The sequence below is a fragment of the Cyprinus carpio genome, chromosome B21 (assembly GCF_018340385.1).
Source record: "Cyprinus carpio isolate SPL01 chromosome B21, ASM1834038v1, whole genome shotgun sequence".
Lineage (NCBI taxonomy): Eukaryota > Metazoa > Chordata > Actinopteri > Cypriniformes > Cyprinidae > Cyprinus > Cyprinus carpio.
Window position 1 is genome coordinate 4,942,990 of NC_056617.1, and position 18,348 is coordinate 4,961,337.

Here is an 18,348-nt window from a genome sequence, read left to right on the forward strand (position 1 = left end):
TATTCCTCTTAATTTGGAATGTAGACTTTAATGTGAATATGTGCTTTGATATATGTGTTTTTTTCAGTAAAGCACTGAAGATGATGTTGATTAAAAACTTGACTCTTATTAAGAGTTTGTAACATAATATTCATTCAACGCTCATACTTATTTCTGTATGTTTTGTGTTATATGTTCAGCTGCTGCAGAGAAGATCCTGACTTCCCACTCACTCAACCCGCCTACTTTCCGATTGTCTGAGCTCTTAACCTTGAAGGACTTGTTTGAAGCCCGTGTCCGATCTTGGACATAAGAAAAGGCTGCCGGCATAGGTGGGCTATTGACATTAAAGGGATAGTTCACCCCCAAATTAATATGTGGCCATCATTCACTCACTCTCATGTATTTCCAAACCCATGAGACTTTTGCTTATCTTTGAAAAGCAATGAAATATATTTTTTAAAGATATCATGAACTCCAAAAAGGTTTGTAAAGGCATCCTAAGTGGATGTGAATAAAAGCACATTTTTTTTTTGTTTATCATATACAGCATCAATCTCCTTCACAAGAATTGGGTTCATTTTATGACACCTTTATAACCTTGTTGGATCATTTAAGTTTTGTTTACCTGGACTTTCAAAGGAGGGACAGAAATCTCTCAGGTTTCGTAAAAAAAAAAAAAAAAATTGAATTCAAATAAATTTGTGTGTTCAAAGATTAACCAAGTCTTATGGGTTTGGATCAGCAATGAGGGGTGAGTAAATGATAACAGAATTAAATATTCAGTGTGACGTTGTTTCTTACAATCATTATTATATTAATTATAATAATATACACTCTTATAATGAATAATACATTCAGTTTTTATATAATTTATATCAATTTTATTTTTAATTTTAATTTATTTGTAACTGTGTGTATAATTAACAAACTACATGGGGAATCTATGCAATTATATAATTTTTGTATATGTATTATATACATACACACATATACATAATTCTATGCATTTTGCTATATTTATATTATATACAGAAACACACTTGCACATTTGTATTTTTTTTCATATTTCTATTATATCTATATATATATATATATATATATACACTTATACAATACAAAAAAGCATGCCAAATGTCACAGAATCTGCAACTTTGTGTGTTTTTCTTGTGTCCAGGCTGATGGAACCGTATCTGTTTGGGTTCTCGTCTGGATACAGACAACGACATCATTGATCTGGAGCAGACAGTGCAGAACACCTGCAGACGGGCGCTGAACTTCACGGCTTCACGTGGCGTACCGCGGCGGCATCATCCTGTTCGTCAGCCGCAGGCGCGGCAGTTCGGTCGTTCACCCTGATAGAGACGACGGCACGGGAGTTGCGGCGAATACGCCTCACACACGCTACTGGACTTCTAAGGAATGCGTCTGCTCACCAACGCCTCCATACAGGTACATGCCCCCTGCGTGTCCGTGCTGCCGGACCTCATCCTGTTCTTCTCACACGCTCAATAATGTCTTCCAGCAAGCACTGTCGGCATCCGGGACGCAGCCAAAATGTAATATTCCCACTTTGTGGGGATTGTGGGACTCTAACTGATAACCCCAGCCTCATCACGTACCCAGTGTTTCCCGGCAACGATGACACTCCTGTTGCCATGGAGATGTACTGCCGGCTATTAACAAAATGACCATTAACCAGAGCAAAGGACAAGGAGGAGACAGATGGAGCTTCTCAAGGGGATATTCAGCCTCAGTATGAAGAGAGTCAACAAGCTTCAACATCTATATTCAGAGTTTGTGCTGGATGTGGATGTTGTCCTCTAGCATAGAAAGCTCAATACAAATATGAGTACAAAAAGTAAAAAATTCAGTTATTATTAATGTATTCATTTTGATTAAAGTTTAGTACCTAAAAAACTTACAACATGTGAACCATCCTAGAATTAAAGGAAGCGGTTTCCGCCACAGAATAAGCCAAAGGTAATTGCAAACTAATCTCACAATTTCGTGTGTGTCTTTTGTTTCTCTCAGAATAAAAGCAAGACTTGGAAATATTTTTTTTGAATTTTGAGAAAAAAGTTTAAATTCTTAGTTTATATCCTGCATTCTCAGATTTCTGAGTTTCAATCTCATAATTCGTTTATTTTTTGAATAAAAACGGTAAATGCTACTTTTTATCTCACAATTCATTTTCTTTTCCAGAATTACATTTACATCTCTTTTTTTTTTCCCAGTTCTGAGAAATTTTTTATCATATTTGCAAGATATAAACTCAGAATTGTGGAAAAAGTCAAATTTGTGAGAAAAAGTTGGAACTCAGATATTATCAATATATATATATATATGTATATATAGATATATATATATATATATATATATATATTATAGTATATATATTTAGTATTCTCTCGGCATCAACAGGCTCTCATAAAGAATTAAAGATGTCCAGCGGTAATTTTGAAAATGGGTAAATCCAATGACTTCAAAACTGATTTTTTTTTCTTAATTATTTATTATTAACTTCCATTGATTACCTGTTATGTGAAACCCAAATAAAGTTTCACAAATCCAAACGTGATGTTTCTTTGTATGTACTTATGTGCATAAAATATTAGTTTTTAAATTGTTTTACTTTTAAAAAGACATTTTGACTTTTTTGGATAAATTTTTAACCATCTGGGTTAACTAATGCAAGTATTAATGTGGCACCCACTAGCAAGAGTCCAAGTGCACGTCAGTAATGATTAAATAGGTTTATATACAGTGCGTTTATAATGATTGTACTTTGTGTTGCTATTATCATGATAACCGTACTTTTGCTATGATACACTTTCAGTAGTCTACTGCTAGCGATCTTTTTGGTGAAAAGTTTGAAACATTCATAAACCTCCTTTTTGTCTCACCATTTGTTTTGGTGGCGGGGGGATGCAATCGTTCATTCGGTTCTCTGTGTAGTCAGAGCGCCGTTTTAGGTTGCAGTACTTCTACGATATAAATATCTTGAGGCACACTCCTCTTGAGCTGGATTTGTTCTTTATTCATTCTACGATGATGAAGGTTGCTCGAACAACAATTATATATTTGCATGTATGTGTCTTGATTTAACCATGTAAACTACTTGGTGGCATTCGTTTTTGATTATATACAGTAGCTACGTAATTTTCTTTATTAATACTGTTTAAGATCATGTGCCTTACGCAGTAGTGGTTATGAGGTTGGTGTATAATGTGGTGTATAATAGTATTGAGGTTGCGATAATCACAGTAAATCCTGGTCGATTTGTTACATAAGCAGCTCGTAATAATAGTGTCACCTTCCTGCTTTAAAAAACGGTCTGAAAGCGCCACGTGTTGCGCGCGACCAGCCTGTAGTTGAACGCTACACCGTTGCTGTGGCAGTGCAAACAACCTGAAATCTGCACTTCAGATATTAACAGTCTTAACAAGTGGTCTTGCTTATACTTACTGCTGGTGGCTTATTCTTTGGACACAGCAGCGCTGTACTTTTGAGTGGACGCAGTAGCCGTGCTCGTGTCGGTAGGGGGCACTATGTGGTGACCCTCACTGCTGTCAATCACAGTTAAGGAAAGATCTTGGAACCACACTGAACCACATCCAGCCATGAGGGGTCTAATTTACAGAAAAAAAGAAGAAAATAAATATATATGATGCTTTCAGTATTACTACAGACCCTGAATGAAGAACCCTTTCTTTCCTGTTTGGAAAACCACCATGATGTTTTAGCGATCATCACAGGTAAGGATTTAAAATTGTCCAGCAATATTTAAAGCATATATGGGTGGGTCTCAGCTGAAGGAACTATTTTATTAACGTTACACCTTAAAATAAGCTGAATGATGTTTGAATTTAGTACTTCTGCCAAAAGGAAATCTTTAAAAACATTTTCTAATAATGTTCTCTCTATATAAAAACACAGTTGATCCGCTTTATTTTTTAATTTTTTTAAATTGCACAGCATTTTTCACATTTTCATTAACATTTTACATTAAAATGTTGGGTCAATACATTCCATTTAAAAATATTTGTTAAACTGTATACGTTATGCATTCAAATTGATAATAAAATTGATTTCTGAATGAGCACATGGACAATTCAAAACCCCGGATTACTGATGCTGACAATTCAGCTTTGCATCAAAGGCAATTAAATGACCTTTGAAAATAATATTTCACATAGAAAATAAATTTACAAAAAATATCTTTTAAGTATTTTTATGATCCAAGGTTTTTACTTCACAATATTACTGTTTGTTACTGTGTAGTTAAAAATGCAGCATCTGGGCGCGCAAACTGTCCCCAAACTTATATCTATATATATATACTATATAAAGAGATATAGTTATATATATATATATATAGTATATATATAGTATAGTAAAAATTAAAAGTATACATAAAAGTATTCGACGTAATCTCTCCCATATTCAGAAAACTGCATAATATTTATATACAAATTCGAAAACTGTTTCTGTGGAAAGTCTAGCTTGGTAGTCAACTTCACGTACCCATCTATGTTTGCAAGTCTTGTGTTAAGATGTGTGTGTGTTTGTGTGTTATCTGGGTTTTGCCCCAAAAAACGTAACTCTGGGCAGTGATGCCACTGTTGTGCTCAAAAGTGGGCAGAAAGAAACTGGGTTGCGATCGGCCCTGCTGTCCCCTGTATGGTGGACCGTGGGCTTGGAACGCAGGCCCGGATAGCCCAACCCAGACCTCTGTGTTGTTAGTGTCCATGTCAGTTTTTGTGAAACCCTTTTCCAAATGCTCCATTATTCCCCATCAATGTTTCTTTGTATTTGGGTATTGTAGATTCTAACGTGTTTTTGCAACTATGTGACTCATGCATGAATGAAACAGACACAAGAAATTTATGAAATGGAGCTGCACTTCACAGTGGGTTGTGACCTAGAGTCTTAAAACAGTACTGAACAGAGGTCAAAGGTCGACTCTACAGCAAGCTGGAGTAGTAAGTAAAACACACACACACACACACACACACACCACACCTTGCATTGCTGGCGGCCTCGAGGCGTTGCAAGCAGAGCTGAATGTGCTGTGTCGTGTGTCATTACTCCCTAAGCAAAGAGCAGCCGGGGCACTTAGAAAACATACACTTTGTACCCATAATTCCACAGGGCAAAGAATGAATGACAGCTCCCTACAAACCAGCATGAGACCCTGTTTCAAGCAGGGATATGAAATCACTGGAAGATTGGGTCCTTAACCATCCTCGGTCAAAAGACCCTACAAACAGTGAAAGTTTAAATAATAGACCAATTTTTCCCATTTCCCTAAACCTGTACATGGCCCTTTATGCTAGTCTCTCTGCACTATCTTATATCTTTATACGTAATAATTTAAGATGAACACTCTACTGGACTGGAGCACGGCATACTATTTACGTTGATTACCCATACATAATTAAAAAAAAAAAAAAAGCATGTTAAAATGTATCAAATATGATCATCAGGTTTTTGAGAAATTTTTATTTGTTCATCTCCTCAGTCATCATTGGATCGCATTGCATATTTTGATCATAAAACAAAGCATTTAATGTGACCCGGGGACCAATAATCATAAGTAGCAAGGGGGTATATTTATAGCAATAGCCAAAAACACATTGTATGGGTCAAAATTATAGATCTTTCTTTTTTTGCCAAAAATCATTGGGATATTAAGTAAAGAACATTTTCCATAAAGATATTTAGTAAATTTCCTACTGTAAATAAGATTAAAACTTTATTTTTGATTAATAATATGCAGTGGCTAAGAACTTAATTTGGCGATTTGCCTCAATAGTTTGATTTTTTTTTTGTTCTTGGCACCCTCAGATTCCAATATCATCCATCTTACAAGACTTATCATTGGGGGATATGAACACTTATATTGATATATTCATTTAATGCAAGTAGTCTGGGTTGAAGATCTAATTGGTTTTCAAGCAATGCAGAATTTCATTCTATACTTTTAGCCAAATAAATATCAGCACACAGCACCAAAATTGCATATGTTGCTTTTATTTCAGGAAATGTGACAAACCACATTCGGGAAAAGTCAGCTGACTGTAACATTTACACCTGTTGTGTGTTACATACCTGTGCCTGCAGTTGGTCGATCTCCACCTGCTTTTTGGAACAGCTGAACAAGATCATCTGATCATCACCCACATTAGTGCATGACACTTGATTCTTTATTTTTTAACGAGCCACGAAATGTACATTTGTTTCAACATCAATAATCCTTTAATCTATTTATTTTGAAGGCCATGTAAACTAGTCATCATAAACCCTCTTGAGTTTTGTTGCTAAGTTTATTTGTTGTTGTTTTTTATATAATTTATAAAGTAAAGCTATGCTTATAATGCAGTGTTTACTTATAGCATATTTTATGAAACTAACAACACATTGTCAAATGTAATTGTTTTTATTAGTAGCATTAAAAAAAAATCAATACATAAATAACAGGTTGTTTCAGGTTTGTCCAGCATGTGAATTTACATGTGTTTTGTTCCGGTTCGGGGAACGTGTCCTTTTTTAAAGGTGAGGTGGTTTTGGGAGGCCTCCCTGGGCTAATATATGCTGATCCTTGTTTTCTTTCTAAAGGTCGAGTAAAAGGATACGCTGCTGTGTGTGTTTGTCCTTTCGAACAAGTGCTGCACTTTGTTGGCACCTGTGCATTCAAGAAAAAAAAAAAACACCCCATACACCACATACACACAATTTCAGTTTCAAACATTTACTCATCAATGAATAATATCTGAACAAATTGATGGAGGTAAAATAAATTAGTATTTAGGAGCCTTAAGAAGTCCCCATGCTAATTGTGCATAAAAATAATAAACTGACTTAACTGTACATAAAATCTCTTCATTCATAACAAGGCAAACTGTACTTAAGCCTAGTGCCCCACTAGAAGACACAAGCTTGTTGTCCTTTTGCCTCATGTCTGCAAAATCACTTAAAATCACATACATGTACATGGATCTGTGCAGAAACAAAACGTCAGGATCGTTTCCCACATAGTCGAGGAGGGGAATGATCTTGAAAAGTGAAAAGAGGAAACAGGTTTTTAAATGTGCACTTGAAACTTCTTGTTGGTTATCTGTGGAATGTGCCGTTGTTTTAGTATTAATGAAATGTGATTTGATTTGTTAGGCTAGTGTAAGAGATGTTCATAAAACTGCTACTGTGAGTCGAGGAGATGTTTACATTATGCACACATACTTTCACATCTATATGCATATGTGTTTTATAATCCTGCACATACACAGTCACTGGCCCTTGATTCCTCTAACTCTGTACTTTGTTTACCGTGATCCCCCATTATTCAATTTAATCTAGGTTTAATGTTAATAGTAATCTTGTTCCAAACACATTCAGACATAAACACACAAACCCTGAGAAACACAGTAAGTAATTTCACAGTTCAAGTACAAATCCCATCACAAACTCTCCAGACCACTCGAAAAAGCAGTATCTGTCCCCTGTGAAAACTACAACATGAGCGAAACATCTTCCCAGAAGCGCACACAACATACGAACAACATACACCCAGTAAAAACAATATAATATATAACCTTCACTCGTTCCTATTTCGTGAATTCAGTGTAGACTTCTTGGTTGTGTTGCAGGTTTTGGCGTAGAGTCCTAACATTTCCTGACTTCAAAGGAAGGGTGCTTCCAAACATTGCTAAAGATCCATATTCTTCTGAGCTGAAAGTCAAAATGGGTGTGGCTATAGTTTAGCTTTCAAAAAGCAACTCAGAGGAGCGTTCCAGGAACAATACTGCTGTTGCAACCAAAAGCTGTGCATCTTGCTTATGGGTGTCGTGGTTGTAGACCAAGACCACCCTCATAGAAACTCTTTCCTTGGATTACTTCTTGGAATTGACCCTACTATCCTTGTGCTTGCAGCCCACATATGTGACGCAAGCCCAAGACTCATTCGGGAAGGGGTTGCACAGTTAAATAAATGTTTTCTAGTTCCTTACTGGACATTCCAACCTTCACCTTGGACCTTTCAGACAAAGGAAAGAGATTCTTCTGAATGTGTACCAATAGGGTTAAAGGGTCTTCAGGTGACTCATTCAAGTAAATTAGAGGGTTTGAATGTAGAGTAAGATCGTTCTCTCAGAAACTCTTCTTTCCTTGGGATAAATCTTGGAACTGACCCTATTATCCTTGTGCTTGTAGCCCAGATTCTTACCCACAAGTACCACCAAGCAGGACTCAAGATATCATTTGGAAGGGGATACATGGTCAAAGAAATGTCCCCCAGTTGGTTTTCTCAGAGTCTTTTTTACTAACAGTCTTAACTTGGCTATTTTGGCAAAAGGAAAGAGATTGTTCTGAAGGATTTTCTATTAGGGTCAAAGGGTCTTCATTTGAGTAACTGAAGTAAAAGAGAAAGGGAATGTAGAGCAAGTCCATTCTCTTAGAAACCCCTTGGGTTTCTTCTACTTGGAAGTGGTTCTCCTATCCTTGTGCTTGCAGCCCAGATCCTTAGCCAAAAGTTCACCAAAAACAAGGACCCATTTGGCAAAGGGCTGCATGGTCAAAGAAATGTCTTCCAGTTGTCTTTGTTCCCACTAGACAGTCTTCATCTTGGAACTTTTGGGCAGAAAAAAATGAGTCTTCCGTAGGTGTTTCTATAGGGTTTAATGTACTTCAATTGAGTTGCTGAGGTAAACTGAGGGTGGGGATGTAGTGCCTGTCCTTTTGAACTTGCATTCACCAACCTTCTATGTTCGAATTGATGTTTGACAAATTTGAAGTCCGTAGTGGCTGGCAGAGTTCAGCTATTCTGTTGGCCCTCCAGAACTTATTGTACTGGCCCCAATTTGTTTCTCTGGAAGTCTCCAATTCTCTCGCTCTTCATTGCCTTTCTCTTGATCATCCCTATGTTGGTCTCAAGAGTACTTGGTATTGGAGATCTTCTTCCACAATAGTGTTTTGAGGTTGTTCAAAACAAGGGAATGGTGCACTTCCATCTGTGAGGCTAGCCCGCTGAGCGTCACACAGGTGCGTAGCTGTTTCTCCAGGTCCTCCCTCAGGTCCGACGGCGCACCGAAGAGTAGGAAGTCTTGCAGGAGGGCACACACCTTGGCCAAGTTGGGCTGCACCACCTCCATGTTGCACTGCCTTGCCAATCGGTCACACGTTGCGGTGCAATCTCGCCCATAAGTGCAGTCGGCATTTGCTTCACAAGTTCTCCCTCGCAGAAACCCTTTGACGGTTGCCTCCGATGCTATGCTTTGAAGGTCTGCCATTTTGAAGTCATATTTCACATTGTAGCCGACCCGTCTTGGGCTTGCGTCACATATGTAGAAGCTTCCGTATATGCCGTGGAACACCTCTTCAACAAACTCTAGAAGTCCAATGGTGATTCGGGCTCTGCGGGGCCATGCAGGAGCAAGCCACTGGTTAAAAGCGACACCCAGTGCCTCAGGAAACACTGGCTTCAGCCAACCAGGCACCTCCAGCCTGAAGAGGGCGCTGTGTGCTACGTGGTTCAGTACATAAAGGTCTCCGCAGAAGCCTAGCAAGTGTGGAGCATGTTCTTTATCTTGCAGTGCCACCATTAAAACAAATTCATTGATCTGAAGCAAAGCCCACACGGATTTTGCCTCCGCTAATGAAACTTTGCCATCGCCGTTGACATCCGCCAGAGAAATCACGCGAGTAACAAGAGTGCTAAGAGATGATTGCTCACCAACACTGTCCTGTGAATGAATGGAAGAGGGAGAAAGAGATTTTAGAACCTCCAATGTTTTATTTCGTAGACTGAATATAATTTATTAGTAATCGAAATTACAACATTTTTATATTGTTCATACATAAGCAGGGTTTGAATTGAACTTTTTCACTAAGCAGCCAATTTGGCTACTAAATTTTTAAATTACCGGTCGTTCATAAATTTTACTAGCCATAAAATAAATAAATTACCGAAATAAACCAAAAGCTTGCAGCTGTCCACACTGGATGTGGACATGTGAAATCACTTGAACTTTGTGTCAAATCTTGCAAGAAGATTAAGCCGATTCTGTAGCCAGAAAGCCCATAGTGTGGTGCGTGTCTGTACACTCCATACTATGCATTTTTTGAGGTCAGCTATGCATCTTCTGCTCTTAGATTTATCTTTGAGAGTTTGATGTTTGTATTGATATGATTTGATATCTTTGAATTGGCTTTGTTATTGGCATAATACATACTTACCTGACTGGTAATAAATTGTTACATTTGATTTTATTATGTTTTACTCTGTAATTATTGACTCTGGTAGATTACGTTGTATCCTGTACCATATATTTCCTGCATCAGGTTAGTAACGGACTAAAAATTCAGTTGAAATGGATCATAGGGCACACCACTGTATCTGTAGCAATCTGGCTAACAATTGGTATTAGTTCAAGTGTACTTAGATTGTAAGGGCTTATAGGGAATTTGCGTTTAGGTCAACTGGTTTAGATAATTATTATTGATCATTTATAGGAATAATTTGATTCTAACACACTCTAACTCAAATGCGAAGTCATAAAATGGAGTCAGATTTGAATTAACCTAAATTTAATAACTTTGCGTGCTGAAATGACTAAGCACGCAGGAAACCTTCATCCACCATTGGATACCTCTGTTGGGCCAATTGTGAGGACCTTACACTTCATGCAAAGGAAACCAAGCACGGCCGCCACAACGCTACACTATTTGTCGGGTATGTTCAAGTAAGTTAGATGTGCACAGATGCTGTGCAATTAGGCTGTATTTAATATATCATAATAACCCACAAGTTCAGTATTTGCACTAAATATGCACAGATTTGGCTTAAATGAACTTAATGAAATAAATGAGTGAACAATTTATGAAAAAGTAACCTGCCAAACTGGCTAGTGATTTGACAGCGTTATAGCTGATTTTTTAACCAGCGTTTGGTGGGTTGGAGAGTGTTAATTTCACACACTGTACATAAGTAATAACAAAAAACAAATTATTGGAAAAATAACTAAAAATAAGATGTGAATAGCAATTTAAATTGCCCTGTTTAAATGGCTTGATGAGAGCAAACTGTATTTCCTGCAATTTCCCAGACTTCATTGGGAGTATGACATTGAAAGGCTTGTTCCTTTAAAAAAATAGTCAACAATAACCTTTATCTTACGTCACAGTCATGAACTATGATTTACTACTTTCTATTTCTAGTCAGAGGTGGGTGGTATGTATGATTTAGGAGAAGGGGATGTTTTTCATTCTAGAGAACATTTAATTAGAGAAAAATTTAAGCATTTGTGTCGGTATAAGATCATTGACAGCATTTTTGGATTGTTTACTTCTGAGATAAAGAGTAAAATAATTTAATTTATTTTTAGTAGTAGCTAGTAGCTATACACACACTAGCATACAGATTAGCCTCAACATGAACCTACATGGACTACGAACCACAAAAACTCATTTTTATTTCTTGAGGTATTTAAAGTATGGTGTTTTTTAGCATTATGCATGTATACTGAAGCATGCACAGCCATTTACAGCACTTTGTGTGGGTTGTGTTTTAGTGTGTGTGTTAGTGCTGTCCTCCTCCCCTGTGACACTGAGAGTGAGTGTATTGTTTCTGGGTGTGACCTTTTTAAGCTCCTTCAGTTATTTTTGGCTTCTCTTTCCTGTTACCCACCACTCACTCCCCTTCTCTCTCTCTCCATTTTCACCCTCCTACAGGGGACCCTTGAGGAACAGCCGAAAGCTCAGAGAGGGTTAGGCTGTCTTACATTCGTTTTTTCTGCTTTGCTAAGCAGGACATACACATCTCCAACCAGTCACAACTAGGGCTGGGTGATATATTTAATATTCATATGATATTTTTCTGATCATTTTATTGGTGAATTCACTTAATCAACATTGCAAATCATTGCAATATACTGTATGTTACATTTAAAATTGACAAAGATGTTTATTTGTAATGTATTAAAATGCTTTTTTAAAACAATCAAAAGTATTAAATAATATATGCTTTTTGAGCTAGAAACTTTTGAGCTAGAATCTTACTTGCATCAAACATTCTGAATCTGCTTGAAAACAATGGCTGTTAGGTTAAAATAATGGTTCATATTAAATTCATATATATCGGGACATCTATTAATTGTCGTCAAAAGACTGAAAAATATTGAGATACAATATTTTTAGCTATGTATACACCAGCCCTAGCCACAACAATTCAAGTTCAAATTAAAAACATCAAGATCTAGAATTTATGGACAAGCGTTCTAGAACTAGAATATAAAACTACAGGTCTGATTTATTGTTATATTTGTGTATCCTGTGAAAAATGAAGAAAAAAGCAGATAAAAAGACCTTGAGAAAGGAATGCAGCATCGCTCTGAATTCATCCATGGATGTTCCGCGTGTGGGTTTATCATAGAGGCTGTTGTCAAGCCGTAGTGGAGAGTCAGGACCGTTTTCCCCTCCCATGCTTTCTTCAATCCCACACTTCACCAATACAGCTTTCTCCTTCCACACAGCACTGTATATCTGCAATATAGTATATAACATATAAATACATATTATGTGTGCCAGATGTCATTGTATATATATGCCTTTTTTCACACTGTGACCAACAATAAATATATAAATATATATATATATATATATATATATATATATATATATATATATTACATTATTTATAAATCACACTTTCCCCACATATTCTAATAACTGTAATGTAAAAATAAATACATTTAAATTGAAAAATATTTATAACTAGAATTTTTAGTAAATTAAGCTATACAAATACACTGTTGTTCAGAGTTTGTTGAGAAATAAAACTAATAATTATTTTAAAAAACAAGATAGCAAAAATAATGTTATATATTGCAGTATTGAGAATCACACAAATTTTTGAAAAAGCAAATATAAAGTAAAATTTTTAGATGCATTGCCTATTTTGGGGGATAGAATTGTTATGGAAAATTATCATTTAAATATCATTTAAACATTTTTTTGTACAAATCAATTATCTGTGTGTTTCTGAGAGTTGACCTGGTGTGTCGGTGACGTTGAAAGACAGCGTTGAAGAGACAGTGTTTTCTCCTCGCAGAGAGACTTACACACTGCCCCCGAGATAATGCCTCTGCGATAATGATCACACTGAAACACACACAGGAAACAGACAGCCATTAACCACAAACATCTTGTCATTGTTTCTCGATTCAACAGCCTAGTGCCAACAACCGGAGGACAAACTGGCCAGTCAGAGGTCAGAGGGCTTCATGACATCATGATGGACTGCCGCTTGGGCAGATGATGACCCACAAATACACAGATCAGCCTAAAGGCAGCATATTACTACTTCTCATTCTTGCTTTTCCTTCTCGTTTTCATTTCTAATATCTAGCGTTGTCAGGCAACATGTTGCAAAACAAGAGTAATTAATAACTGTTTGGTTATCCATATTCTTCAAAATATCTTTGTTTATCGTTTTCGTTTAGCAGAAGAAATAAATGCATACAGGTTTGGAACAATTTAAGACTAAGTAAATAATGTCAGAATGCCTTTCATTTTTTTAGGTGAACTATTCCTTTAAATCTAGGTTTGGAATATAATGCACAGGTTTTATTGCCAACTTTTATGGTAGTTTTGTTTGTCATTTTGAAACTTAAACACACTAGTTACTATACACTTTAGTTGTTTGAAAACCACAATCTTACTTGTTTCACTAAAGATCCCACAGGACAGAAAAATCTGAGTAGATGATCTTTTTAAAAAAAAAAGACGATATGACTGTGAATGTAAATCATCACAGTAAGAGGAAGTTCTACTTTCCTGAGGGGTTTGTGTTTACATCCTGAATACAGAATTTGTGATTAAACTCAATCACACTGCATAATTAGCCTACTGTTACAATAAAAAAGGGAAAATATTTAAATTTGACTTCCATTATGGCATAATTATGATCTGTCAACTCTCTCTTGCTTCCTCCTTTTAATTTTTCGTTTCCTCTCTCATTCTGCAGTTATGTACAAGAACTTCCTGTCAGTGAAATGCTAGAAGACAAAACAGCATAAATATTACACCATCTGTGTGTATGGACTGGATGCGAACGCACTGAAGTGTTTGTCAATCATCATGAATCATCCTCAGATGCTCACACGCTGTCTTAACCTGCAATGCAATGAAGTGGCAAATCCTGTCCATCCCATGTTGGTTCCTCCTAAGTGGCGAGCAATGGCGCTAATGGGAAGGGATGTGCACCTAAACTCATGCATTATGGAGGATGCTGTGACTTACGATGAGCATGGTACAGACGTGTCCTCTGCAGAGCTCTGAATAAGAGGAATACTGCATATAGATCACCCAGCTGGCCACCAGAATCCCAAACCACGCCACCAACAGGTACTTGACCTTAACTGCAGGTAAACGGGACTGAAAGAGACATAATAAACTTAAATATACACACAACAATATTTCACATGACATATATAAGCTCTCCTTTGAATTCATTTTTTAATGCGATCTTATTTTCACTTACATAAGTTGAAATAATTTGGATACATATTAGAATTTTGGCATCATGCAATTTTTTTATCTAGTCAAAATTTGCCAAAATATCAAAGTTTTCAAAGTTAATGTGTGTAATATGTGTGTTTACATATATATATATGTGTGTGTGTGTGTGTGTGTGTGTGTGTGTGTGTGTGTGTATATATATATATACACATACACACACACACACACACCTTATATAAGACAGATAACTCAGTTTATATTAATTTTCATAAATAATTTTTTTTGTGTTAGTTAGCTATATTTATATTAATTGGAATGCAGCACATACAAACATATTATATATATATACACACACACATATAGTATTATACAAAACACACATACAAAAAAAGCAAAATGTAATATTAATTCTCGTGCTGTCAAACGATTAATCGAGATTAATCGCATCCAAAATAACAGTTTTTGTTTTTTCATAATATATATGTGTACTGTGTATATTTATTATGTATATATAAATATACACACATACTTATTCACATATTAAATGAAAAGTTTTTTTTTTTCAATACTCATTTAAAATGAAAATGTAACATTTATTGAGGTCCATTATGTCTCAAATGTTTTGCTTTGAATAGTGAATAGCAGAAATGTAAACAGAAAGCCCAATGTGGTTCTAATTTCATATAGTAAGAAAAAATTATATTGAATTACATTAGGAAATGTGATGACGACGCGTGATGATGAATATGCCAGGGTGGGGTGTTGCCACATTTAAAAGGTCATTTGAAAAACCTTGTATTTGAACATAAAATCAAAATTGAGAACTTGTCATACAATGGGAACACAGCTTATGCTACTTTGAGTGACTGAGAGGGAGAAAGTGACAGAAACAGGTATTAGCATGTGCCTTAACGAGATTAAATGTAGTCTTTTGGACAGTTTTTAGGTGTAAAAGTGCAGTGAATGCCGAAGGCAGCAACTGCTCTCTGTGCTGGAGTGGGAGAGCGAGTGTGTGTTTGTGTTGTGTGACTCTGTGAAAAACACACATATCTGATTACTGCCTGCTGATACAGACAACTGTTATTAGATACCTAAATTCACTCAGTTGTGTGTGTGCACTCGCTGAAACAAGGCTTGAACAAGCAATCCAAAAAAAACAACTGCAGCGCACTTTAAAATACATTCATGCTGTATAAATATGCACTGAAACCTTTTTAAAGGAATACTTCACACAAAATCTGGTTGAAAATATCCTCAGGCCATCCAAGATGTAGATGAGCTTGTTTCTTCATGGGAACAGATTTGGAGAAATTTAGCATAATATCACTTGCTCACCATTGGATCCTCTGCAGTGAATGGGTGCCGTCAGAATGAGAATCCATCACAATAATCCACACCACTCCAGTCCATCAATTAATGTCTTGAGAAGTGAAAAGCTGCGTGTTTGTAAGAAACAAATCCATTGAGCCATTTTCAACTTAAACGGTAGTTTCTCGACAAAGTGCAAGCCCTCTATACATAATAATGCTTCCTAGAGTAAAATAAGTGTATCCCCTGTTTGTCCTCTCACATCAAAAATCCACCCACATTATTTATAAAATGTTCTTGATCTGCGCATATTTTCTCTCCTGATTCAGATGAGATGACTTCTGGAGGAAGCGTTATATGAACTCATATTTTAGCCAGTAGCAACCATCTGATGTTAAAAATGTCTTTAATGATGGATGTTTCTTACAAACATGCAGCTTTTTGCTTCACAAGACATTAACTGATGGACTGGAGTAATAATTGTGATGTTTTTATCAGCTGTTTGGACTCTCATTCTGACGGCACCCATTCACTGCAGAGGATCTATTGATCTAAAATGCCTTACATTGTGCTGAATTTCTCTAAATCTGTCCTGATGAAAAAAAACTAACTCATAGATTTTGGATGGCCTGAGGGCAAGTAAATTTTAAGCAAATTCAAATGTTGGGGTGAACTATTTCTACAAATACAATGAATGAGGCTTTCAAGCTTTAAAAGCACGCAAAAAGGTCATATGACCGAAATGTAATTCATTATCCACTGATAGTTTTAAAACATCTTACCTTAGCACTTCATGGCACATGCATTAAAGCTCATGATGTATGCATGAAATAATGATTCTTTTGAGCCCATCAATTTCAATGAATCCACTGATATAGTTCTTTAATTTCCAGTCTAAATGGTTTGTTCACAAATTGAACTGATTCGGTTCTCAAATTTAACTAACTTCAACATCAGTCTGTTCCTCGCATAAAACTATTATATGGCTTCAGGAGACTTGCAATACGGAGTACAAGTCATATGGACCACTTTTATGATATATTTATAATGCTTTTGCATCATTCTTGAAGACTGAAAGCCATAGTCCCCATCTACTGTAATTGCATGGAGGGAAATATTACTAAAAACACTCATTTTTCCTTTTGTGTTCTACAGAGTAAAGAAAGTCATACAAGTCTGCAACAACTTGAAGATGAGTAAATAATGGCAGAATTTTCATTTTGTAGTGAACTATCCCTTTAAAATAATGGTCTGTTGTCTGCTCAACCTGAGGATCTGTGCTTCTGTTTAACTTCAGGTCGAATCCCTGCTGTTTTCGTTCTCTCGTAAGAGAGAAACAAAAGATGCAATTGTCATCTGTGACATCTTCAGCACAGGGTTCAGCGATGAATCTGACAGAGTTGACCTACACCGTCTCGTACGGTCACAGTGTGCACTTACAGTGAGTGCACTTATGAAAGAGGGCTCTTAGTGCGGATCTACAGAAATACTGCCAGCATTAAGCACTCAGACCAGTCGTGTGTGTGTGTGTGTGTGTGTGTGATTAGCTAAAGCTGGAATTAACGGCAACAATTAAAATGACAGTTCCTCTTTCATATGATTTATGTAGATTGCCTTTTAAAAAATCAGAAAAATGCAACAGATATAAAACAGAAGCTACAGTGCTGGTAATGTATATGGATCACACAATGTATATTGTCACACTGGCTTACAAAGACATTATTTCAGTAATTTATAAGGAGTACAGTTACGCATGCATTTTCATTTTTTTTTTATTATTTGATATGTTTATATGTTGCCTTTAACAATCACAAATTTTCATAAATTTGTTTAATTATTATTTTTTTTTATTTTTTTTGGAAAAGCCTTTAATACCTTATTTTATGGCAGGTTCCCCCCTATATTACCGGGTCATGTTGTCACAAAATGGAAACATAAATAACATTACATTTATTTCTGAGCAATAATTTGTGAAATGTTTAATATAGAGTAAAAATGTGTGACAAATAGCCACAGTTTTCCTTTTTCATGGTGCTGAATGACTTCCATCTTTATGTATCACGATATCATTTACGCAGTATTCATGGTAATACCATGCCCAGGAAACACATACTATGGTGTCATACTCAAAAACATGGTAATACCGTGGTATTTTTGTGTTATCTTTATAAGGAAAGATACAACCAAACATCCTTTCTAGTAAAAAACTTACCCTGTAGACCCTTAGATAAGGGACAAAAGAGCACCAGGTGCACCAGTCTGCGTAAACTCCTCGGCATCTTCACAGTAACACTGATGATGCACAACACAAATAAAGCCTGCTCTCCAAACACGCCTTCACTTCTCATCTCGTCTCCTCCATTACAGGCGGCGCGCCAGCAGTCTTCTCCAGCGCACACAAGAGCGAAAAACACACATCTACTCTTATTTCATCGCCATGTGCTTTCGTTTCGGGATGCAATCGGCCGTGCGATGAAGAAACATCCCATGCTGCTGCTGCTACTGCTCAACTCAAGGACACGCGCGCACGCGCTGCATCCAGAGACA

General features: G+C 36.4%; 1 protein-coding gene and 1 pseudogene across 1 annotated transcript; one reads left to right on the plus strand and one right to left on the minus strand.

Moving 5' to 3' along the window:
• The first annotated feature begins 211 nt into the window (after positions 1 to 211).
• On the plus strand, positions 212 to 1,806 carry LOC122141217 (annotated as a pseudogene).
• Positions 1,807 to 8,719: 6,913 nt separating this feature from the next.
• On the minus strand, positions 8,720 to 18,138 carry LOC109104933 (divergent protein kinase domain 1B-like). The gene is made up of 5 exons (XM_042748281.1): positions 18,015 to 18,138; positions 14,275 to 14,409; positions 13,027 to 13,134; positions 12,340 to 12,516; positions 8,720 to 9,719 (listed from the first exon to the last, which is right to left on the minus strand). Exons 1-5 carry the CDS (start codon positions 18,078 to 18,080, stop codon positions 8,907 to 8,909), a joined length of 1,299 nt encoding a protein of 432 aa, XP_042604215.1. The 5' UTR covers positions 18,081 to 18,138; the 3' UTR covers positions 8,720 to 8,906.
• Between the last annotated feature and the right edge of the window lie 210 nt (positions 18,139 to 18,348).